General features: G+C 37.3%; 1 protein-coding gene across 1 annotated transcript; it reads left to right on the top strand.

The window, feature by feature from the left end:
- The first annotated feature begins 610 nt into the window (after positions 1 to 610).
- PSMC6 (proteasome 26S subunit, ATPase 6) lies at positions 611 to 26624 on the top strand. The gene is made up of 14 exons (XM_027861109.1): positions 611 to 750; positions 1745 to 1824; positions 1901 to 1940; positions 2914 to 2966; positions 13543 to 13610; positions 13962 to 14076; positions 16064 to 16151; positions 16918 to 16979; positions 17067 to 17190; positions 17525 to 17586; positions 19381 to 19501; positions 19626 to 19706; positions 21714 to 21785; positions 26451 to 26624. The coding sequence occupies exons 1-14, from the start codon at positions 624 to 626 to the stop codon at positions 26567 to 26569; spliced, it is 1212 nt and encodes a 403-aa protein (XP_027716910.1). The 5' UTR covers positions 611 to 623; the 3' UTR covers positions 26570 to 26624.

Below are 26624 nucleotides of genomic sequence, written 5' to 3'. Positions count from 1 at the left end.
TTATTATTACAGACTGTTATTATTACAACCCAGACGGAAGCTAATTGACTTTCAGGATGACTAGCTTTCCTGATTTCCTAAGAAATTAGTAATGCTGCAAGCTGTGTACAAAGAGAAACCCTAAGTTTCAGAAATGGGGGCTATCAACTACTACAAAGAACCTTAAGCGCTTGAAAAATAAGGTAATGCTATTGTATAAGATGATTGGCATCCCAGACATGTTTGGAAAAGCATTCTTTGTTTCCCTGATTCTTTTTTTAAAACACTGTTAATTCAAAGTCCTTCTTTTCCAGCTGCGGGAGTCGGGCTATGTTTGAAGCCTTAGACGAAGCCCAGGAGCTACCTCTTGCTCTTTGCAGCCCTTACCAGAAGGGGACGGTGTTCATGGAGGTCAGCTGCTCAGCTCCGCAAGTGGAGGAGTCTTGCCTGCTGGTTAAAAGCCGAAGGGCCTGTTGGGAAAGAGGGTGGGAGGTGGGAAAAGAGGAGGAGGAGGAGGAGATGTGGGTGGGGGAACTTGGGTAGAGAGGCGGGGCGTATCGTATCAGTTCCTTTTTTTTCCCTCCTCCCCCCCCCCCGCCCATCCCCGCCCCTCTCCCTGCCCCCCTCCCCCCGCCCTGGCGGCCATGGACATTCCCAGCATCCCCTATGAGAGGCGTCTTCTCATCATGGCGGACCCGAGAGATAAGGCTCTGCAGGACTACCGCAAGAAGCTGCTTGAGCACAAGGAGATCGATGGACGCCTCAAAGAGTGTAAGTATTCTACCTTTTTGCGGACTTTTTGGCCCCCCCTCCCCCTGCTTCTCTTTTTGCCGAGAGGAGGCCCCCTTCTTGGGAGTCCCTTGACTGGCAGCACAAGGCGCTTTGTCATTGTGCCCGGAGCCGCGGCCGCTTAGAGCCGCTGGATGCGGCCTGGGTGGTGCGGCCTCAGCGTCGGGGCCGGGAGGAGGCCCACCCTGGGAGGAGAGAAGGGGAAGAGGCCCTATCCTGTTGCAGTTGAAGGCCGAGGATAGTGGAGAAGGTGCCTGGGCCTTGGGACGACTTGGGCTTCGAAAGTGAGAGAGGCTCTTGCTATAGGCCCCAAGGGATGTGAGCTGGAGGGGTTTAAGGAGGGAAGCTTTGGAATTAAGAATGCCAGGGCACGGGGAGAACACTTACACAGCTCACATAAAGGAATGTAGCTTGGTAAGTGTGTCTCCGAAGGGAAAAAACAAATAAAAATTTGTGGCTCTTGTGTTGGACCCTGTTAACCACCAGATGCACTTAGCTTTTTGCCCACCATTCATCTCCTAAACGAAAGGCATACCAGCATTTTTTAACACATCTTCTTTTTATTGGGCATTTGATCTCGTTTGATCTGAATAGCAGAATCTTGTGCTGTGGTCACAGAATGATCAGGATTCAAGACATTCTGAATTGGAGGCATGAAAACTATCATTCCTAATCTGTCAGTATACCTAAACAACCGTTGCTGAGAAAACGCATTAGCCAGTGGAAACAACTAAGATCATCAAACACATAGTCTTTGAAAGTCAGATTGCCGTTTGACTTAAAATCAACAATCACTCATTAGAAACAAGCTTAAATTAATAGATGTTTCTTTGTATAATCTCTCAGTATTTTAATAAGAAATTTGATATATCACAGATAAAGATGCTTTAGATTCGATAAAAACTAAACTGAATATATTTAAGTAAAATTTCCAAGTTGTAAACACTTGTTTAATATACAAGTTATTTTATTTCAGTAAGAGAACAGTTGAAAGAGCTTACCAAGCAATATGAAAAGTCTGAAAATGATCTGAAGGCCCTACAAAGTGTTGGGCAGGTAAGTTGTTTATTTGTTTGTAGTTTTGGCTATTGCAGGTAATTACATTAAGTAATAACACTTTTTTCTTTTGTAGATTGTTGGTGAAGTGCTTAAACAATTAACAGAAGAAAAATGTAAGTAGATGGTCAAAATATACAAAGTACATACAGAAATGCCTTTTTCCGTTGAAATATATCTGTTTGAAGGAACAATTTGACAAGCCAGGTTTTCCTTCAACTAGTAGTTTCTGAATTGTCATTTTTAATTTGGATGATTTAAATAAAGTAACATTCCTTCCTTTTAAAAAATGTACACATATGTATATGTCCATATTATGAACTTGACTGTCATGAACAAACATGAACATTTCCATATATGACAAGGTCAGAAAAAGAAACTGTACCACCTATAGCTTAGTGGTTTTTTGCATATTTCAGATGTAACATGGAATTACTCACATTGCCTTTTTTTAATGTGCCCCTTCTGAACTTCCTTTAATGTGTATTTTTTGGTGATGTTTTCTTTATTTTTTTTTTGTATGACTATCACTGCCTAGTAACAAATGAATATAATCAAACAAAATGAATTTGTGTTGTATTGGTTGGTCTGAAAATATGTATATCTCATTTGATTTCTTACAGTCTATTTTTTCTGTGCCAAAAGAGAAAAATATGATTTATCACTAGACTTTTGGAGTTGTCCTCTATAGTATCGTAGTCAGTGTATAAATTTTTCTTCTGGTTTTGTTCGCTTCGTTCTGCATCACTTCTCCTAGGTTTCTCAGAATCTGTCCCATTCATTTCTTACAGCAGGATAATATTCTATTTCATTTCTGTATCAGAATTTGTTTAGCTGTTCCCCAGTAATGGGCACCCACTTTATTTCCAGGTTTTTGATCGGATAAAAAGTGCTGCCATAAATAGTTTTATACATATAAAGAAGGCCTTTTCCTGTTGTTGTTTTTTAATATTTGTAGAATATATGCCTAATAAGGATATCAGGATGAAAGCATATGCACAGTTTTAGTGACTTTTGGAGTATTGTTCGAAACTGCTTCTTGCAAAAGTCTTTTAAAAAAATGATTCTGGCTTTTTTTTTCCTTTCTAGTCATTGTTAAAGCAACAAATGGACCAAGATATGTTGTGGGTTGTCGGCGTCAGGTAATTCAGTTTTACCTTTTTTCTTATTTGACCAAATATTCAGTCAATAAATTAATGAATAAATTCAATGAGTTTAGAAATAATAAAATTTTAGAGCATCCGTTCAGTTTTTTAGATGTAGAAACTAAGGCATGAAAAAGTTGAGTGACATTCAAAATTACACAGCTGGGTAGTAAAAGAGTAAAGATTTGAACTCTTAATTCCCAGTTGTGTGTTTCAAAGCACTATTAAGGTTTTTTTACTATTCAGTGAAGCCAAATTTATTGTTCACTTTGGAAAGCTATTACTTTAATTTCCTCACCTCTTATTCACTTCTTGACTTTTTGCAATCAGAATTGTGAGCCCAGTACTCCACTAAAACTGGTATCCTAAGATTTTCAGTAATTTATTAATTGCTAAATCTGGTGGCTTTTTCTTAGTGTTTAGCCTTAACCTCTCAGAACTTTTGACACTGCTAACCATGTATCCCTTCCTGGATACTTTTTCTTCCTTTATCTTTTATTTAATTTTATTTATTTCTTACATTCATTTTTAAATTTTGAGCTCCAAATTCTCTCCCTTCTTCCAGTCCCTCTCCTACCCATTGAGAAGGAAATTTCTTTAGCTTTTATGACAATATTTCTTGATTATCTTTCCAGCTCTTTAACTGTTCTTTCACAATTTACCTTGCTTTATAGTCATCCATATCCCTCTTAAATGTAGGTATACTCCAGTGTTTCGTTATGAGCCACTCTTTCTATATGCTGCCTTGGTGATCTTATCTGTGGCTTCTGTGCAGTTGTCTCCCAAATATACATATTGATTCAGCTCTCATTTCTTTCTGAAGTTCTAGTGTCACATCACTAGCTCCCTTTTACACCACTCCCAAACATAACATGTCAAAATAGATCTTTTTACCAAAATCCTGACTTTTCCTCTTGACTCAACTTTTTGTTTGTTGATGACACCACTATCCTTACAACCAATCAGGTTTGCAAACTTACTCATGCCCTGACTCTTCTTTCTCTTACTTTTATATTCATCCAGCTACCAGGACTGGCCAATTAACCTCCACAGCATTTTACGTCCATTGCCCTTTCCATTCACATAACCTCTCACCTGGCCTATTGCAATAGCCTGCTAATTCCAGTAGCTCCACTTAAAGTTCTTCCTTCTTGTGCCACTTCCTTTGTGCCACTTTGCTAAGACTCTTCAGTGGCTCTCTTGTTTCTAGGATAAAATGCAAACTCTTCTGTTTGGTATTTAAAGGCCTCCACAATCTGGCTCCCACCTCTTTCAAGTCTTATTCCATTTTACTTTCCCTCAAGTACACTCTATATTCTGGCCAAATTGGCCTCTTTGCTATTCCCCATATATGACACTCCATCACCCCAGCCCTGTGCCTTTGCCGTCACATAGCCTGTCTTTCATTCCTAGAATGCACCCCATTCATATTTCTGCCTTTTAAAAAAATCTCCCATGCTTCCATCAAACCTCAGCTTTAGCACTTAACTTCTTTCCTGATCTTTTTCTAGACCTTGCCTTTTACCCACCGAGTTGTTAATGCTCTACTGCTTCAGTTACATTATATTTTGTACATAATTCTTATTTACTTATTTATGTGTGTGTTATACTACAAATAGAATGTAAGCTCCTTGACGCAGGGGTTGTTTTTAGTTATTGTGTACCCAAGGCCTTGAATATAGTAAGGACTTATTTAGTGATCCTTGAATTAAGGTCTCAGGCCCAATCTTTTCTTTTATAGGGAAAGGATCATAGCTTGGTATAAGCCACATTTGGGAAAATTTGGTAGCTTAGGATTTTGATTGTAGAAAGATTGGTGTTGAAAGTGTCTGTTCTTTGTGTTAGTTATCAAGTCAATTTATAATTGTCTTACTAAAGTTACTCTTTGCCATTTGAAAATAAGAGTTAGAGTGAAAAATGTAGGGTGGACATTTTTATTATTATATATGTGATCATTTTACAAAGGTGATTGGTGAAGACACTTACAAGTGAAGGTACATTAGATATCAATCATCAAGCATTTATTAATCACCTGCTATGTGCTAGACATTGTGTTAAGTGCCCGGGATATAAAGACAAAAGTGAAACAAAACTGTCCACCTCAAGGAGCTTATGTGAGAGAGAAAGCATATACTATGTAGGGATATAAAAGACATACAAAGAAGACGCAATGTAACCTTGGCACTGATGGACCAGAAATGGCCTCCTGCAGATTACATTTGAACTGAATAATAAAAGAAACTAAAGATTCCAAGAGGCAGTGGTAAAGAGGGAGAGCATTTCAGGTATCAGAGACAGTGCAAAAGCTCAGAGGTGGAGTGTTATGTGAGTTAACAGTAAGTAGATTAATAGGGCTAGATTGTACTGTATAGGCATTCTGGGCTTGGCCTGACTCAAGCTAGTAGTTCAGGTTTGATATTAGAATAAAATAGGGCACTGTTAGGTCATTTAGCAGTTAGCAAAAGATTTACTTAGTTATAACTGTGGAGTTCTTCATGGTTGTTCTGTGCTTAGGTGATAAGAAAGAGATATTGACAGCCTGAGCCTTTATTCACCTGAACCAACCAAATTTTTTTTTTCAAGGAGAATTTGTTAATTTATTTTGATTTATCAACAATCACTTCCATAAGCTTTTGAGTTTTAAATTTTCCTCTTCCCCCCACCTCCCTCCCCTAAGATAGTGCGCAGTCTGATATAGGCTATACATATACATTCCTGTTAAACATATTTTGACATTAGTGATGTTGTAAGGAAGAATTAGAGCCAATAGGAGGAACCACAAGAAAGAGAAAACAAAACAAAACAGAAGGAAAAAAATAGCAAATAGTATGCTTCGATCTGTATTCAAACTCCTTAGTTCTTTCTTTGGATGTGGATAACATTTTCCATCATGAGACCTTTGGAGACGTTTTAGATCCTTGCATTGCTGAGAAGGGCTAAGTCTGTCAATGTTAGTCATCGCACAACATGGCTGTTACTGGAACCAACCAAATTTCTAAGGAAAAACTAGCCTAACTGGCCTGGGGGCAGGGATTAGAATACTGCCCCTACCATATTCCATCCCTTGGTAGTAAGGTCTGTAGAACTTTGGAGACATTATTGGTCACCCCTGACTTTACTGGAGGAAAAGAAAAACTAAAACAGTAACAAAGCAAAAACACAATATTTAACAGCTCCCTGAAGGAGTGAATAAATCAGTCTTATGAAGGACTGATTCAAGGCTAAGCGACTTATTTATAAATGACAATCCATGTTGTGGGTGATGACAGTCTTTGCCGTTTATGATGGTTCTAGCACTAGGTATGGTGACCTACTATAGGTCACCATAACCTGGATCAGTACCAGCAACATCAAGGTTGTCACACAGATGCTTACACATCCTTCATTGTTACCAGTATTTATAACAGGTCAGGGAGAATTGCCCAGTATCCATACTCAGTGTTCCCAAGTTCATCAGCCAGGATCTCCTCTTCCCTGGGAGTCCCATGGGTAAGAACAGTATAATATAGACTCTTTGTATCATTTGAGTTCAGTAAGGAACTTACCCTTTTCTGTGGGAGATGGGTAGACATTTTCACCTCCTCCAAATAGTGCCATCCCTTGATCTTCTCCAAGCCCTCCCTGGGGAGGAGTTGTAGCAATGGATATTATACTGTCAGCAATGTGAAAGATTTAGTCAATTTTAAATTGCAGTAAGCAGTGGACTATAGTACTTTTGCTTTTTGCTACTGCATACCAGTGCCTGTTCTTTTTTGATTAGTTGCCGCTTGTCTGTCTATTGCTATTGGGGCCTCTGTCTATACACTGCTTGTCTACTGCTGCTGGAGCACGCATCTTTGTCTGCTATCCTCTCTGCTAGGGTCAACTGCTACCGCCTATGCTGGGGCAGGACAACTGTCTAACAGAACTTAGGCTTTTCTCTCCTCTGTTGAGATAGGTATTGCCATAAGTCTGAGTGCTATTGGGATTGTTAGTGCTTTAGCCTGACTGCCCCTCTGTGGCAGGCCTAGCTCTACCTCTCTAGGAAGAAGTACCAGCCGGATGTGCATTGGTGCACCTACTTCTGCAGCCTGACTCTGTTCTCCTGTGCTGGGCTCTGTTATATTAGCTCAGCCTTTTGCTGAACCACCACAGTTGATGAAGTTAGGCATTGCAAAACCACATGACTCAGGAATTTCCAAATGACTCTGACCAATCATGTCAGGGCCTAGATTTTCCTACCTGTCAGTGGTCATTCTTTCCATTGCAGAAATTACTTCTGCTGCCAGTCAGCCTTCATTGAAGTACACAAAAGCCCCTGACATCTTAAATTCAAAAAGTTACCACCAAAATTAGGAATGATCAATTCAGTTTCACCTACATTTCAGGGTAGGGGAGAGCACCTGGAGCCTAAGATCTGCAGGGTCCCCTCACTGGAATCTCTAGAAAGAAAATTATAGTCCATAGTTGGGAGTGAAAATGGAATCTTTTTTTTTCTTTTTTGGCTAGGCAGCGGGTTTAAGTGATTTGCCCAGGGTCACACAGCTAGTAAGTGTTATGTGTCTGAGGTCAGATTTGAACTCGGGTCCTCCTGAATCTAGGGCTGGTGCTCTATCCACTGCACCACCTAGCTGCCCCAGAAGGTGGAATCTTTTTAAACCGATGCAGCACCCCTACCTGTTCTGAACAAATTAATAGGGGTGCAGTTTGTACATTTGTCTATAACCCTGATTCCCAGAAGATCTCTGGGCTCCGAAGGACCTTTGAACATTGTCCTTTCCCCTGGTGGTTTACACCAAAGAATCAAAACAAAGGCCATATGGTAGAATTCCCTTTAGTTTCACAAGTACCAAAACAGGGAGAGAAGGGGAAAACAAAAACCCCCCAAACCCTTAGAATATCTTCAGCATAATTGTTAGACAATCCTAAAATTCCAGAAATTTGCCTTAGTTTGTATTCACTATTGAGGTCTCTCTTGCCACCCTTAACTACCTGGCCATATTCTCCTACTGTTGTAGGACCAAACTACTTGCTTGTTTAGCTGCTTTGTAATTTCAAAACAAAACCAAACCAGCATTCAAAATCCGGCAGTTCTGACTCCTTTCACACACAAAATAAAACTTTCTCAAAGTTGGGAGGGACCTTCTTTTGGAAGGCTTCCCCTGAGGCAATTGAGTGATGACCATTAATAATACCATTTCAGTAAGGCTGAGCAAATCTAATTCTTAGGTATTTGATTTTTGTTGTTTTTTTCAGTGAAGGGGAAAATCGTTACTTTTTGCTTTTTGATGAGGTAGTTGGGGTTAAGTGACTTGCCCAGGGTCACACAGCTAGTAGGTGTCAAGTGTCTGAGTCCGGATTTGATCTCAGGTCCTCCTGACTCCAAGGCCAGAGCTATATCCACTGGGCCACCTAGCTGCCCCGAAAATCATTACTTTTAATTCCCTCAAATTCAATTCCTCCTAGCTACTTTGAAGGGAAATTGAGTCTGAGAAAATTCAAAGAATAGGGAGAGTTACTGCTAATAGGCCTAGGAACAAAATGGCTAGCCTAAAAGACAGTTTCCCAAAATTATCTTCTGGATATAATATGAAATGACAGAACACCCTCACTTTGAGCTGCATGCCCACAGGCAATTTACTCTATAATCTTCCAGTAGGGGGAAGCAGAAGGAAGTGACCTTCTTTCCTCTCCTTCCCTCCCCCATTCTTCACAAGATTATTTTAGTCAGGCCCATACCCTGGTAATTTAGGTTTGATATTGGAATAAAATGAGACAATCAAAAGTCATTCAGCAGGTAGCAAAAAGATGTACTCAGCCACAGCAGGAGGATTTTCTGTAAGCATAGGCATTGAGGATACTATATGTTGATTCAGCTGAGTGAAGCTTCCTTCCTTTAGTTAACCATTGTGATCCACCAGCCAAGCATCTTAGGGCAGGGCACTGGAGCTCCTTGTGCTTATTTTGCCTTTAGGCAACCAGCAAGCTTTGTCAACAGCCTGAGCTTTTAGTCTCCTAAACCAACCAAGTCTCAAGGACAAATTTACCAAGGAAAAACTAGGTTAACCTTTATCGAAGCAATGTCAAATAATCAGGTGGATTTAATTAGGAGGGTGTGCTAGATGAGGAGTTAAATTGTCATCTGATCTTCAGTTGATAAAGAAATACAGAATACCAGGACAAGCATGGGACAGAAGGAGCTGAGATGATATGCACAAGAGACACATCCCATTCTCAGGACCCCTTTGATGATGGATCTGCCTGTGCTGGGCTGGATACCAATTGTGGGGCTCCCCCAAACTCTAGTGCTGTAGTCCTTCCTGTTCCTCTGTCTGCCTATCCATCAGGGACTGGAGGAGGGTTCTGGAATGGCAAGGGGACCTCCTGACTTTTTCATAGTACTGCTGTGGAGTCTGGCGATTCAGCTCCAGGCCTGTGGGGCAACCAATGAACAGGAGGCTGAGGTCCTCAAACAGCATCTCCTCCTGTGGGCACAGTCCCCATGAAGAGAAAATGCTGTCTTGGGACTCTTCATGGTGAATAGTGGCCTGGGCCCCCTGGGAATGACAGGTTTAGCCATTTTGTTCAAAGTAGCAAGAACTTTCTCCCAGCTGAGGAATTCAGAGGCAGTGGGCTTCAGGAATGTCCTCAGGTCAAAGGTGGCATTGAGGTCTTAGGTAAGTAGACTGAGAGGAGTAGAGCAGTTCTGCATAGAGGATGGGCTCGGGCACCCAGCTTTGGACAATAGTAGCTGAGCAAAGGTAGGGAAAGAAGGTAGTGGGTGCAACCTCCACCTTAGGGGTGCTGAGTCCTGGTGAAGGCTGTGCTTGGGGCAGAGAACCATCCTCTGTGTGGGGCAAGGACTTCCTTTGCTATTTGGCCCCCTGTTTGGAGGAATAGTAGCTGTTCAGCTCAGGTGGGCTTGACTCCTCTGACTGCCTTCTCTTCTTCCTTGGTGCCTGAGAGCTTTGGGGTTAGGGAGTTGAAAAAAATGGGTGCCCCAAGATGGGCAAAAGCCCACTCAGACGTCTTGCTATGGTTCATGTTGTGGGGCCCGAATATGTTGGAGCTGTTTACTCTGGGGATAGATCCTGGGACAGAGGTACCCTCTGACTGGGCTGGGATTATCAGTGACCTCCCCCTATGGTACTGTCTTCTTGTCTTGAACCAGCTATTGTACTGCCTCAGACTCCAAGACTATGTCTGTTATAAGGAAGTTGGTTTCTTTGAGAAGAGAATATTACCACTGGGCCAGGTGCAGCACCATCGAGGCTAGCTTCTTGGTCTTATCTCTGTCCACATCTTGTGGTATGAGGCTGCCTAATCCTGGTTTGGGCTCCAGGACCAGGACAGAAGGTTGTGGCACCTCCTTTATGGTTCTCCTTCATTGGTTCCTATGCATAAGCACTGAGAAGAAGCTTCATTACCTTTTTATCCTTTACTTGGAGGATAAAATAAGGAAATGTAAGATTTTCTCTCATATTGCATGAAATCATGTTGGGTTTAACAGATGAATAAATATCTGAGACTTAGGGAGGGAGAATACAATCGTTTACCAAAATCTGCTTTTTTCTTCCAAGGCCCTTATCTTCAGCTTGCAGCTGTAATGAAAATACCACCTATGCCTCCCACCCCCCCAAGATTTTCACTGTATTGTTCAATTCTTCATGATCTTTAGCAGTGCTTTTAGAGTTCTTTTGCAGTATCTTATGTTTCTAACATAGTAGGTAGTGGTAATCAGGTTTGACAAGTATAGGGAGGTTGTCAAATCCTGAATACATGAACCAGGAAGAAAGCAGCAGGCTTTTCTTCTCTTAAGTCAACAAATAGCTGCCTTAAGTACCTTTCAGTGAGGATCACTCAACATCTTCACTCATCAGTTTTCATCTTCATAGGGATTATAGGGTCAATTCTGGTCCAGTAATGGATGGTCTCTCCCATGGAATTAGTAGAATCATAGAACTAGTGTTCAGAGGGATCTGAGAAGCTGTCTGGTCTAACCTCCTCATTTTACAGATGAGAAAACTGAGGTCCAGGGAGTGTAAGAGATTTGTCCAACCTAGTGTCAGAGGTAGGATTGGAAACCTGGTCCTTTAACTCAAGCAGCTTCATCCTTTTCTGAAGGTTTGCTTCCTTTTTCCTTTGGGAAGAGTCTGACATTTAACTTCAATGGTAGGTCTTTTTACATTTCTCGCTTTATGTCCCCTTTGTCCTCAAATGGGTCAGAATTTGCCTTTGCTTCTTTCAATTTTTTTTTTTTCACTATTCTTTCTGTTTGGTGGACAGGTATTCTGTTTTTAGGAGGGAGACCAATCTATACTTTGACTATAGACAACACTTACTTGGCTGTTGCAGAAATAGAAACATCCTAGTTTCTATGAAGATCACTTGTAAAGTTATTTTGACTGCACGTTGGCCTCATTCTCTGTTTTTCTGGTATAAACTTCTTGTGGGCATCTTTGGATGGGAGTTGTCCTTGGTGATTCCTTACCTTACTAACACCTTGATAACCATACCCCAATTTAGGATCACATATTAAGAACTGAAAGGGACCTTAGATGAGAGATAAGAAAGGCAAAATGACTTACTGAAGTTCATGTAAGTAATAACATCTTATATTACCTCTTATCCTGTCTTACCAACTTCATTTTTTTCTCAGGTTCTGTTCTAGTCTTTCAGTTCTCTTCTTTTTCCTTCTTTTCATTTTCTCTTTAGGCCTTTCAGCTCAGATCTTTTCTCCTTCAGCACCTGTCAGTATATTTTCTGACATATAAAAGAGCTATACTGGAGAAATTCTAGAAAGCTTCAATTCATTCTGACTGTCTCTTTTTCTCTATCTCTGCCTCTAACTGTCCCAGTAGATAAAATGTAAAAAGAATCAGTTTAGCGATTGTAGATAATCGAGTACAGTAGCATTATAATATAGTACTTCAATGATAATATAACATAGATAATCCAAAATGAATGTTTTTAGACATTGAATGGAATTACAGAAGCAAACACCTTTGCATGCAATCATTTTATTTCCATTTTTTTCTCCCATTAGCCACTTGGAAAGGAGAGACTGTCTAGATTGAATAAAAAAGATTTTATTGATAGGTAATCATATTAATAATCATAGGTAGGAACAATGAAAATTCAAGAGTTTCACATGAACTCTTTTGGTTTTGATATTTTCTTTGATATTAGGCTGAGGGTGTGGGGGGGAAACGACAGATTTTTTTTAAAATCTTAAATTTATTTCAGATTTTTATGTCTAGATTGTATCACAGTGAATAAAAGCTAATGATTTCATAGGAATTTCACTAATTGTTTTGATATAGCTGTTATGTGGCCACTACTATGTTTTTCATGCAAAAAGAATCTGCCCTTAGGTTTTGGAATGTGGGAGGCAGTGCTGGGAGGTAAAGGACCTTTAGTCCTCTTCTTTGCAACAGTCTTGTACTATTTTGCTTTCACACTTATTTTAAGGATGCAAGATTTTGAAAAATTCAACTTGGGAGAAAACTTACATAGGAAGACAGGAAAAATATTACTGTGGAGGAAAAATGTCCTTTGGGAAATAGTTCTGACTAAAATACTGTAATAGTCAATGAATGGCAATGTGCTTCAAAGGAAAGAATATTAGAATTTAAGTCAGAGGATCAGGGTTATTTTTTTCATTGAACCAATCCCTTATCCTCTCTGGGCCTCAGTTTCCTTATCTGTAAAATAAAGACTTTGGACTAGATGACCTTCCAGTGCTAAATCTATAGATCTGTGACCTCTTATTTTTTCTAATTCCTTCTCCACACTCTTTAAAAAAATCCTTCAGTTTTCAATGAATTTTTTTGTTGTTCTGGGGTGTACAATATTTAATTTGTCAGTTCTGTTACCATTTCCATTAAAAGCATTTCATGGCACAGCTTTGTATGGTAGAAAGGGGTTCAGTATTTATAAGAAGTAGAAAAAGAATATTTTTATTCACACCCATAATTACATATTGAGATAATTCATTCTACCAATCCAGTTTGAGGCAGCATGGAGTAGTGGATAGATAGTTTGGAGTTAGGAACACATAGTAGCTGTGTGATGCTGGGCAAGTTTTCTTATCTGTAAAGTGACGGTAATAACAACACCTGCATCACTACTTTACTACTTCACATGGTCATTAGGATCAAATGAGAAAATATGTGTGAAGTTCACAATCATTAAGTACTTTATACATGTTAGCTATTATTATTATCAGCAACCATTTGTAATTTTAGTCTTAGAGAATTTCTAGGGACACTGAGTAGTTAAATAACTTTACCTAGGGTCAGATTGCCAGTGTATGTTAGAGGCAAAGTTCGCACTCAGAACTTTCTGAATCAGACACTATCTTTCTAGCCACTATTTCAGGCTGTCACTTAGAATGGGATATATATTGGAATTTCTGTTATATATCTGTCTATCAGAATAAAAGTAATACAGTGATAACAGTATTCTTTGGCAAATGTCAGTAAAAATATGCATTTTGTTTCTAAAATTCAGCCTTTTACTGCCCATATAGGTTGTATTTATTTATTTTTGCCTCATTTAATGTTTATATCATCCTTTTACTTTATAAAATTAGCTCGACAAAAGTAAGCTGAAGCCAGGGACAAGAGTTGCTCTGGATATGACTACACTAACTATCATGAGGTAGGCTTCAAAATTCATGTTGCTATAGTTCATCCTTTTATTTTCATGAAGGTAAAGTTTTATCTAAAATAATTTATGATCTTAATCACATAAGAAAAACAAACTTGATCTCTTTCCTTTTTACTAATTTGTATTATCAGTATTTAAAGTGACCGATACTTGATGGATGGATCTATAAAATCCCAGCTCATTAGAAGAGGATGTAATAGTTAAATGACCATTTATTTGCACATTTTAAAACATTTTCCTTTGAATAATTTCTTCATAAGATAGTCCTTTTTTTTTTACCATGTCTGTAGATTGAAAGAAAATATGCCTTTTAAAATAAATATACCTATTTTAACATTACAGATACTTGCCAAGAGAAGTTGATCCATTGGTTTACAACATGTCTCATGAAGACCCTGGGAATGTTTCCTATTCTGAGATTGGAGGGCTTTCCGAACAAATCAGAGAATTAAGAGAGGTATAGGGTTTTTTTTCTTACAGTTAACATTAAATAGTGATGGTTTTAGGATGCCTGAAGGAAGTAACAGTATGATAGTACCATTAATAAATGGTGGTCACTTCTAATGAACTAATTAATACCTGTAGCTGTGAGAGTAGAAGGCTAACTGAAAAATATTAGTGTTGCTAGGTAGTTTGGGGAAAAAAATGGATAGCAGAAAAAGTCTGTTCTTTGACTTTGATAGGAAGAAAAGGAAAAACACCAAAAGTGTTAACTATCATTGAAGAAGCAGCATGAGGTAGTAAAGGAGTAGAGAACTGGCCTTAGAGTCAGGAAAGCCTGAATTCAAGCCTGACTTCTGATGCATATTGGCTGTGTGACCCTAGACAAGTCATCTCATATTTTAGAACCTGAGACAACTTTCTTTTCTTTTTTTAAAATTAATTTATTTTGATTTATCAACCATCACTGCCATAAGCTTTTGAGTTTTAAATTTTTCTCCTCCTCCCTCCCTACCTCCTTTCCCAAGATAGTGCACAGTCTGATAAAGGCTATACATATACCTTCCTATTAAACGTATTTTGACATTAATGATGTTGTAAGGAAGAATTAGAGCCAATAGGAGGAACCACCAGAAACAGGAAACAAAACACAACAGAAGAAAAAAATAGCAAATAGTATGTTTCGATCTGCATTCAAACTCCTTGGTTCTTTCTTTGGATGTGGATAACATTTTCCATCAAGAGGCCTTTGGAGATGTCTTAGATCCTTGCATTGCTGAGAAGGGCTAAGTCTATCAATATTAGTCATCGCACAGTGTGGTTGTTACTGTGTACAACGTTCTCCTGGTTCTGCTGAGACAACATTCTAAAACAATAAGCTGCAGGAAGGTACTGTCTTAGATTGGCAGGAGCTCCCCACCTGAAATCATAGGTCATGTCTGAAAGAAAAAAATCTTGTTCTACCACATGGTTGTTTTACATTATAATTGCATCTTGTTAAAGTCATTTAATCTTGGCATTAATCCTATATCATTTTCTCTATCAACCTTGAAATAATAATAAAAAAGGTAGATATCTATACTTCAAAATATATTATTAAAGTTATTTCCTGGTGTTTAATAAAATACTCACTTTAGGAGTGGCTTTTCTTTTAGCCACTTAGGGGTGAAATCAGTTACAGATTTATCTTGATTTACAGAATAGATAGTTCCTGGAAAAAACTGTAAAGTGACTTACAGTTTCCTGTTGATTTCATTATAATTTGATGCCTAGTCCCACATTTACTAATCTGTATCCCTGTAATCTGTTAAAAGTTCAAGGGCTATTCCATTCATCAGCTTACTGTCTTGAAACACTGTGATAGTATTATAAAATTGAATTTAATGCCAATGTAACAGAAGGAAAGTAGGAACTTCATAGAGCAATGTTTTTCAAAGGGTTGGCCAAAGCACACTAGTGTCATGGGTTTTGCTGCAAATTGTACGGAATTAACAATTGCAATCTCATGCCCATTTATGAGTCTTACGGCTCTCCCACACTGTACATGTTCTCAGCACTTAGACTGTCATATTCGCAGTGTTTTGATAATCTCACCTTTGAACAACTGAGAGCATGAGAGTGTAGATCACAGGTGAATCCTATATTTTTTAGTTTGCTCCTGTCTTGTGGTTTCTATCAGCTAAATATAAATGTTGATTGATGTAAAAAATGAATTTTCAATTGTAACATTATATTCAATTACCTCCCTACATTTCTAGTTTTTTTTTATGATTGTCTCAAAATAGTTAATGTGATATGCCTGTCTTGATGTTTGTTTCTATAAATAAATTTTTATTTTTAAAATATCCAATTATGTTTAATAGAAACATTAAAACAAAACATTCACCACTAGCTATGCATAATAATGATATCTCTCTATGTGAAAGAGCTTTTTAATAAAACATAACATTTTTGCAATTTTACTAATGCTCTCCCTTGCCTGTACCTTTTTATTCTTTTCTTAGGTAATAGAATTACCGCTTACAAATCCTGAATTATTCCAGCGTGTAGGAATAATACCTCCAAAAGGTTGTTTGCTATATGGACCACCAGGTCAGTATATACTTTGAGTGTTTATTATATGTGCTGTAATTTTTGTGGTCTACTGAACTGTTTCTTTGAGCTTTTAAGGAAATCCTCAAATTATTGGAGTTGGGGCAGCTAGGTAGTGCAGTGGATAGAGCACTGGCCCTGGAGTCAGGAGGACCTAAGTCCAAATCCAATCTGAGACCAGACACTTGACACTTATTAGCTTGTGACCGTGGGCAAGTCACTTAACCCCAATTGCCTTGCCCAAAAAAAAAAAAAATTGTTGGAGAATTCCAGTTTTATTTAAGCTAGCATGCCTTTGCCTTCTCATAAGGCCTACCAGGTATTCAAAGGGAATAGTAGAGTATTTATAGAAGCTTTCATTTCTTGCTCTGGAGTCATACAAAGAACAGAGACACCAACAAATGAAGGGAAATGGAGAAGCTGTTGTCGATTTTTGCACCAATGTCTCTCCCCCAGAGACAGTGTATTCTCTCCTTGTATTTGCTTTCCCTCTTTGCTGGGGTAATGGGGAGGTAGTAGCTTTCTGGAGTCTTCGTGACCAGCATGTATTGGACTCTGTCTAGAAGACTTATGGACAGACTTGAACATATGAAAGTATGAATGGGTTACATCTACATTATTGTACTTACAAATCTATTTAGGTGTGATCCTGGCAATGGAATTATGTTGGGGCTTTCATTAGGACCTGTGTGCAAGAAAATGATAAATGGGGAACATTTATCAGAATTTAGTCACAACTAACAGACATTCTAAATGTCCTTCCTAGGAACAGGAAAAACATTGTTGGCAAGAGCCGTTGCTAGCCAGCTGGACTGCAATTTTTTAAAGGTAAAGAAAATTTTTCATAATTTGTATGGTTTTTGCAATGAAAAAAATGTTTTTGTACTTTTTATCTCATTTTTCTGCTTTCATCAGGTTGTATCCAGTTCTATTGTAGACAAGTACATTGGTGAAAGTGCTCGTTTGATCAGAGAAATGTTTAATTATGCCAGGGATCACCAACCATGCATCATTTTTATGGATGAAATAGATGCTATTGGTAAGATGAATTGATTTCAGATTTTATTTTAGGCTTAGCTTAGAAGTGTTTGAAATTCTGAAGAAATTTGATTTTTTTCCTCTCCTATGTTTTTACTCTGTTCTCTGTAGAACAGGGGGAATTAAATATTCAACTTCTTTGTTTTAATAAACTTGTATTTAAGGAACATTGACAAAATGTAAAATTAAAGATTGCATATTAGTTCTAACTGTGACAATATAACTTTTAAAAAATTATTGTCTTGTTTATCCAAATAAATTCTCTTTTGGTAAGTAATTAGATATGAAAAGAAATAGAAATACGTGTAAATTTCTAAATCTTATATTCACTTTAGGTGGCCGTCGTTTTTCTGAGGGTACTTCAGCTGATAGAGAAATTCAGAGAACTCTAATGGAGGTAAACTTTGTAAAAGGGACTTATACGGAAGTCTGTATTTGAAACTGATTTTTTAAACAAAAAAGTTTTTATTTGCCAGTATCTGGTTCTATTTTGATAATTTTGTTTGGTTAAAACATTTAACCTTAGGATGCCAAATCAGTGTCAGAATATTGATGACAAAGAGTGAGCTATATTTTTTGAAAGTTATTTTAGTTCCATAATAACAATTTTTCCTTCTGCTTCATTATTAGATGTAAGTGTGAGTGGACAGAAATGCTGATTTTAATAATAGAGACATATTAAAAAGGAAACACTTGAAGATTTTTTTGAGCAGAGAAGTGATATGACCAAGACTGTGCATAAGATGCTGTTTGCAATATATATATAGTGGTGAATGGAAGGTCTGATAGAAAGCTACTGTTACGGTCCAGACAAATTATGAGGACCTAGATTAGGGTTGGTGCCAGTGGGACTAGAGAAAAGCAGACAGATATGAGAGATGTTGTGGATGTGGAATATACCAATGTAGTAACTGTAAATAAGAGTCAATATCCCAAAATTTCAAACATTTAAGACTAAATGAATGGTGACACTGACAAAAATAGTGAAATCAAGAGGAGGAACAGATGAAAGGTAAAGGGCAGTAAGTTTTGACTATTGAATTTGAGTTGTTAATAGGACAAAGTAAAGATTTCTTGTAGATATTTAGAGATGTCTTTTTGGAACTCAGAAGAGAGGTAAGTACTGAATCAAGAGATCATATTCATAAAAATGGTAGTTGAAGTCATAGGAGTAAATGAGATTGCCAGGCTGAGGGAATGGGAAAAAAAAAGGATCAAGGTCAGCCCCTTTGGTGGTAGAGAGTGGTAGAGAGACAGAAGGAGCAGTTCAAGAGGTAGGAGGAGAAGATAAAGTGTGCAGTATCTTTCAAGCCAAAATTCCCTTGGCTAATCCAACCTTCTCTTCTTTTGTAGGAAGAGGTAGTCAGAAGTATCAAATGCTACAGAAAAGTTGAGTATAAGGACTGAAAAGGGCCCTTGGTTTTGGCAGTTAGAAAGTAAATAAAGTTATTTAATTTCAATGTGGCAGATTTCTAATTGTATGGCTGCAAAATATGGTGCTTTCTAAGAATGGTGTGAAATTTTAAAATAAATTGAACCTATTCAGAGGATAACGTATGTTTACAAATTGGCTCTTAATAATTTGAGTTCAAAAACAACCTACATTTTTCATTTATTTTTATGTGGTTAGCATCTGATCAGTTAATATACAAATTGGGAAAATGCATATTTGTTCTTAAACTTTTATTTTAAAATGTAATTTTCTTCCTGTGAAATTTATTCAACAAAGCCTTGTAGAAATACTTCTAAATACTTGATTCCTTTCAATTATATAAATATTTGATTTCTTTCAATCATATGTAACACACACTATTGCCTTTGGAAAGGAAATAGTGCCTTTATACATCCATTATCACATAAATATGAGGAAATCTTTTATATTAGATTTCCCAAAGAGTAAATCAGTATTTGTCTACATGTCCTATATGAATGTGTACTTCTAGTTTTGAACCTTATGTAGGTGTTTGAATTTATTAAGGCTGGCTGTGATAAAGAAATTTTCATCATAGCATCTGCCATTCTGTTGCTTTCTTGGCACTTTGAGAAAAGTCTCCTATGCAAAATGTAAAAGAAGGTATAGTGAAATAGCCATGGCCTTATGTCATTTTACGTCTTTAATGCTTGGAGGAAAAAATTTCAAGGTATCAGGCAAATAAAGTATTAAAATGTTTGATTTTCATTTTGTTCTTAGTTATTGAATCAGATGGATGGATTTGATACTTTACACAGAGTAAAAATGATCATGGCTACAAACAGACCAGACACATTGGATCCTGCTTTGTTGCGTCCAGGAAGATTAGATAGAAAAATACGTAAGTTAGCTTCAGCTGTTAGCTTTTGCCTTTTTAAAATGTTTCTTTCTTTTACTTTCACAGCCCTTTTTTTCTTTTTAAAAAAAGATTTAAAATCAACTAAACAAATATTTATTAATTTCAGATATTGATTTACCAAATGAACAAGCAAGATTAGACATATTGAAGATTCATGCAGGGCCCATCACAAAACATGGTGAAATAGGTATGAAAATAACCTAAAATCTAATTTTTTGTGTTTTACAAATTAAAGTATTTTTTTAGGCTACATCTGAGCCAGGCCAGTCCTCTGGTAAATTAGATTTCATATAGGAATAAACAGAGATACTTTTAAGTAATTTAATAGTTATCGAAAGGGAAGAGGCATGGAAAGAGAACAAACATTTATATAATACCTCCTATTATCTCATTTGAGTAGGTGCTATTATTATCCCCATTTTGCAGTTGAGGAAACAGAGGAGGTTAAGTGTCTTACCCAGGGTCATCTAGCTAGTATGTGTCTGAGATTAGATTTAAATTTAGGTCTTCTTTACTATAGGCCCAGTGCTCAATCCACTGTGCCACCTAGGACATTTACCTAGCCAAAACAAGGGGCGTGATACATGGTGAGGACATCAGCTGAGTGAAACCCTTTCCCTTTGTGGTTTGCCAGCTAAGCTTTGGAAAGAGGCTGGAGCTTCTCGTGGTTGTTTTATCAAGCAAGAAATATGTGAGTAGCCATAGCTTTTAATCCTCTGAGGCAGTCAGATTTCGAGTACTCTTTTCTTTCCTTTTTGTTTTTTGTTTTTGTAGGCAATAGGGTTAAGTGACTTGCCCAAGGTCACAGCTAGTAAGTGTCATGTATCTGAGGTCAGATTTGAACTCAAGTCCTCCTGATTCCAGGGCCAGTGCTCTATCCACTGTGCCACCTAGCTGCCCCTTTTCAATTTATTTTTAAGGAAAAACTACCATAACTTTCATGGAGGGAGGAGGGAAAGGTGCATTATGATATTTTTCCCACCACACTAAAATAAAATGTTAGCTGAGACTGATCTCTGAGGAATAGTGATACATATATAGTCTAAAAAAAGATTAGAAATAAAGCTTCCTCTTATTTCAGTTAAGTTATGATTATTACAAATATGTAAATTTCCATCATTTTTATTCTCCCTTAGTTGTCAGATTTTTAAAAAATCTTAATAGGTTTCTTGCTTATTATTCTTAGCCTATACTTTGTTGTTGTTGTTGTTGTTTTTAAGATTTGGCAAAAATTTACTTACTGTATAACACAGAAGTGGTTATGCTTCCAAAATTTGGGGATACTGCACTTCAAAAAAATTACATTTTTTATTTTTTAAAAATAACTTTGGATAAAAATACAGCCAATAAAACTTGCGTGGTAACTATTTCATTTAAATAAATTAATCTTTACATCATAATTTTGTTACATAACCTCACTGCAACAAGTTCAAATTCATAGTCAGTAAACATTTAAGTGCCTACTATTGCCAAGGACTGTGCTCAGCTTTGGGGATATGAATACAAAAAAGGAAAGATAGTAACTGCCCTTAAGAAACTTAACTGGGAAAGACAACACAAAAGAAAGCTGAAAAGGGATGAAGATGTGGGAGGGGGTACTCAACTTTGGGCCATGGTAAAGAAGCCAAAGAAAGCCAAAATGAGTGCAGCCTGGTGGGAAAGGAGATATCTGAGGCAATTCTCTATTCTTCCATACTTGATTCCCAATTTCACTCCCTGCTGAGATTGTTCTGAGATTGTTTCTTCTTTCTCCAAGGGCTCCTCCTATCCTGATATCTCTGCAGCATTTGACCTCATTGAATACCCTATTTTCTTTCATACTCTCACTCCACTGGGTTCTCATGACATTCTCCTATTTTTCCATTTGTCTGACAACTCAGTTTCCTTTACTGGCTCATTATCCATGTCATGCACAATGACTATTAGGGGGATTTGTTTCCTCCTCTTTCACTGTACACTTTCTCTTAGTGATATCATGTCTTTTGAATTTAATTATCATCTTGATGCAGATGACTCCTAGATCAATATATCCAGCCTTAGTCGCTTCGGTTCCAGTCCTACATCACTAACTCCCTGTTGGAGATTTTAAATTAAATGTCCAAAAATATCTCAAACTTAGAATGTCCAAAACATAACTCACTGTATTTCTCCCAAAATATAATCTTAGTTAATTTCCAGTATTCTTTATGACTAGATTATGAAGCAATTGTGAAGCTCTCAGATGGCTTTAATGGAGCAGATCTGAGAAATGTTTGCACTGAAGCAGGTAAGAGATTTTTTTCAAATTGCATTATCTTCTGTTTCTGTAATTTGATAAAAGTATGAATTCTTGCAGTTTATGATACTAGAGTGAGCAGGGCATTGGGTTAGAAAATGATGAATTGCTCTGTGTAACATTTCTGTAAATACTGGTTGTCTGTATCCTGTTTTTAGTTCTAACATTGGACTTGCTTTGTGACCCTCATTTTCAGTCTACCTGGCATTTTTGTGCCAAAAGGTTTTGTTTTTAAATAGTAATTATTTCATGAGATCATTAAGAAAATTAATAAATGTATGTGACACCTTTGAGATTTTCTTTTAAGTTGAGTTGAGGAGTTGAGTGAAAGGTAAGTAAATAAAGTTAGGAAGTATGGGTAGCAGAGGTAGTTTGAGAAGGTGGCAGGCAAATGAAAGTTTTTTTAAGGGTAAGACAAAGCTGAGGATGTCAGTAAGCAGTTAGGAAAGAAAATAAAGACTAGTTGGAAAATGGCTACATGGTAGAACCTAGAGGAACCCTAAAAATGCATCCAAAAGAGAGCAGTGATACAGAAAACAAAAAAAAAAAAAAACGCTATAAGCTCATCTGTCTAATCCAGGACTGCACAAAAAGACTGATGCAATTCTGCAAAAGCCCAAAAGGTAAACCCAGAAGAAAATAATAACGACACAACATACCTAACTAGAGACTCAGAAAAAAATGATTTTGCCACAAGGACTATAACAGTACCAGAAGAAATGAAGCAATATATAGAATATGGGAGTTTGAAATATATTATTCCAGAAGCAATAGATAGAGACTTAGATCCAAGAATAACTTGGAAAAATCTATAGAGAAATAGGCACCTTTAATTAAATAGAGTCTTTCCAGTCATTCCTGATGAAAAGGCCAGACCTCAGTAGAAATTTTGAAATGAAGGAATCAAGAGAAATATAGGAAGGTAAGCAATAGGGAATATATGTTAATGAATTGTTTACATTGTAATAGGGGGAAAAAGAAACAGATGTCTTCTCAAAATCATAATTTCTTCAAGGGTCAGCAAAAGTTAAATAAGATAGGACTGGAGGTGTTTTTGTTCTGTTTTGATGGTTAGGATAAAGAAATTTGAAGGATAGGGGATCATATTGAAGAGGAAAGGAGGAGCAAGGGGAAGGAATTCACTATTTCACATGTTATAAAAGATGTACAAACTAGGAAGAAGGGGTTGGAGATTTGTGCTCCTCTAGGTTGTACCATGCAGCCATCTTCCTGTTATTCTTCGTGAATCTTCCCATGAATGTCACTTTTATCTGGATAGGACAAAGGAAGTGCATGAATATGCAACATACGTATGTGAGAGTGGGAATAAACACAACATGAAGTTTGATTTAAAAATAAATTAAGCTCATCAGGAACAAGCGGAGAAAAGAAGGTGATCAGGTGATCCAGTGGATAAGAGAACTGAACCTGAAGTTAGGCAGACCTGAGTTGTAATCCAATCTCAGACACTTGGTAGTGTTATGATCTTGGGCATGTCATTTAACCTTTATCTACCTCTCTCTGCTTCAGTTTCCTCATTTACTCATCTGTAAAGTGGGAATAATAATAGCACCTACTGCTGAGGGTTGTTGTGAGGATCAAGTGAAATGGCATTTTTAAAGTGCTATACAAATGTTATTGTGGTGGTGATGATGATAGGGCAGGATCAGTGGCAAAACAAACTCCATAGTCAAAGAGTTGTTCAAAAAGAAAATAAAAACCTGCTATAAGGTTGGGAGGTAGGGGAAGGGTAAGAGGGGCAACTCAGATGAAACAGATTGTTTCAATTATAGATTACTAGTGTTATGAAGTTTTGCCACCATTTTCTTTATAAAGGAGTGATTCAGGCTAGGAGAAAGTACAGGATGTCTTGGAGGGAAATACACAATTAACAGTAATATCTATGAATATGAATGGGAGAACATACACCTAAGATGGAAGGAGAAAGAATGGATTACAAAGAAGGATCCAAATAATATGTTATGTACAAGAAACACACTTGAAACTGTTAACCCTGAAAACAAACGACCAAAGAGGCACAGAGGTCATGCAGAGCTCACACAGGTTGTGAAAACCACAGTTAACTCTAAAACAGTGGTCATAAGCGAAAGGCTTTCTTTATTCCATTGGAGGAGAGAAACTAGACACATGTGCCGGGGTCCTCTTTAGTAGGAGACCCACTTTAGTGTGGGCAAATCTCAATACTTATACCAATGGCTACACAGTGGGCCATATCCCTGACAATGGAGGGATAACAGCAACAGTGAAATGAGTTTGATTCATAGTCAGACTTCATGACCAGAATATGGATACTATAGTTGCTTGTCATAGCTCCGAGACCACCTGGTACTGATGTGAAAAAATTCAGAGATTTTGCTGTGTCTGAGATCATCCAGAGGGTGAGCTGCAAAGGATTATTGTTATGCCAAGGTCAAGACACAGCTTGCTTGCTGGGCCTTAGCTCTAGATAACAGTGTCTCCTAATAGTAAAAAAAAGAGGAGTGGTCTTGGCATGAGGATCCTGACAAAACAAAGGAGCATACAGGGGTGGAACAAAGATGCATGGTTCAGCAGAACTTAAAAAGAGGGGTACAGGGTACAAGGCACCTAACCTCTCTGGTCTTCAGTTTACTTTACTGTAAAATAAGGGAGTTGTAGTAGTTGACCTCTAAGATATCTGTTCTAGCTTTATTTCTATGGCTTGTGATCATACAGCTATTAAGTGTCAGATCCAGGATTGAAACCCAGCTCTCCTGACTACAAGCCTAACACTTTTTTTTCATTGTACTATTTGTAGGGTTAATTTCATATTAGCTGCTCAGCTCTAATACTCCACTAGATTTTGCTTATTATAAACATACATGCATAAGTAGGAAACATAGTATTCTCTTCTGGGAGAAGAATTGAAGAAGAAGGGAAGGAAGCATTGTTTTTATCATGGTGGTTGAAAGTAAAAACTATACAGATAGCAAGATGTACTATTTAGAATCTGAGATTAAAATGTGGCATTGTGAATTATTTAATGAGCCTTAAACATATGAATACTAATTACAAGCAAAATACTTGATTTTGACATGAAAATATTTGTGTTTAAATTATGATCATTCGTGGTGAATGAAGTATTAAGTAAATTAAATTCCATAATCTAGGAAATAACATTCTAATACTTTTAGTTTCTTCATTCAGTAAAAAATTTTAACAAGGGTGCTAACAAATAGAATTGATTGGTTTGATTTTTACATTGTAAAGTTCATGATAATCAATTAAATTGCCTATAGGAGGGCAACCACAGGAAGAAGCAATGAAGAAACTAGATAGTTCACCAACTATGTAATTAGTCCCAGAGTAATGCCAAAGCCTTTAGGAGTAGGAAAAGGTGATTTTTTTTTTTTTAAATTAAAAAAAATCAAATGGATGTTGGAAATGAAGTAAGATTTAGCACTTTTAGCCTGTAAATAAATTCAGGCTATAGTCAGCACCTGGAGCAGTAAAATATCTTAGTAAGTAGCTTAGGTTAATCTTTGTTTCATGGAATATTACTCCTAGTGCTTTCACTACACAGGTGTATAACCTTAATTTGGCAAATCGTCATAGTTAGCCTCCCTGTTGGTAATACAATTGATTGTTTGAGCATTCCTAGGGAAAAACTCAAATATTTCTTGGCCTGTACTAGATTCTGTAAAAATGTTGGCATTATATTTCCCAGTTGACAAATGGTAAAAGGATATGAACAGGACATTTTCAAAGGAAAAAATTCAAGCTGTCAGTAGCTATATGAAAAAAATGTTCTAAATCATTAATAATTAGAGAAATACAAACTAAAATAATAGTGGGGTTCTGCATCAGACCATCAGATTGGCAAAGTTTACCGGAAAAGGAAAATGACAAATACTGCAGCAGGGGCTGTAGAAAAACAAGTCCTTTTATATACTCTTGATTGAGCTGTGAACTGGTCCAGCCATTCTGGAAAAGTTTGGAGCTGTGGCACAAAAATTGTGCATATTCTTTGACCCAGTTATACCACTATTCAGTCTTTACCTTGAAGAGATCAAAGAAGGAGGTAAAGGACCTTTTTGTACGGAAGTATTTGTAATATCTCCTTTTGCAGTGGCAAAGAATTGGAAATTCAGGGGGTATCCGTCAATTGAGAAAGGGCTGAACAACAACTTACAGTATATGAATGGGATGGAATACATCGTGCTGAAAGAATTGATAAAGACGGGGTGGGAAACTTGGGAAGACTTGTATGAACTGATGGAGAATAATTTATACAATAGCAACACTATGGTAAAGACAACATTGAAAGATATAGGAATGTCTAGCAACACAATTACTAACCATGATTTCAGAGGATTCATGATGAAATGTGCCACCTACTTCTTGATAGAGAGATGATGGACTCAGTACAGATTGAGACATATTTTGGGGGGAGTCATGAACTATGCAGCAATTTGTTTCAGTTGATGTTTATAAGAATTTTTGGGGATTTTTTTCCTCCTTTTTCAGTGGGAGGAGGGGAGAGGGAGAAAAGGTAGACTTTCCTTGGTTGGGAAAAAATGTTCATTTAAAAATGTTAGCACTTTATAACAGAAAGTAAATATGAAAAAATGAAATAATAAATAGCTGAATTTTTAATTGTTACTTTATTTTTCACAGGTATGTTTGCAATTCGTGCTGATCATGATTTTGTAGTACAGGAAGATTTCATGAAAGCAGTCAGGAAAGTGGCTGATTCTAAGAAGTTGGAATCTAAACTAGATTATAAACCTGTCTAAGCTATACTTCTTAAAAGACATTAGCATAATATAAAAATAAAGTTGAGGAAAATTA

The sequence above is a fragment of the Vombatus ursinus genome, unplaced genomic scaffold (assembly GCF_900497805.2).
Source record: "Vombatus ursinus unplaced genomic scaffold, bare-nosed wombat genome assembly UNPS02014449.1, whole genome shotgun sequence".
NCBI classification, from domain to species: domain Eukaryota; kingdom Metazoa; phylum Chordata; class Mammalia; order Diprotodontia; family Vombatidae; genus Vombatus; species Vombatus ursinus.
This window is presented reverse-complemented; position numbering and strand designations above follow the sequence as displayed.

Bases quoted from the DNA above. Each gene is read 5' to 3' on its own strand.
- PSMC6 (XM_027861109.1), top strand. From the start codon at position 624: ATGGACATTCCCAGCATCCCCTATGAGAGGCGTCTTCTCATCATGGCG. The intron at 17,191-17,524 runs GTAAGATGAATT...TATTCACTTTAG, and splicing joins GGATGAAATAGATGCTATTG to GTGGCCGTCGTTTTTCTGAG. The intron at 19,502-19,625 runs GTAAGTTAGCTT...TATTAATTTCAG, and splicing joins AAGATTAGATAGAAAAATAC to ATATTGATTTACCAAATGAA.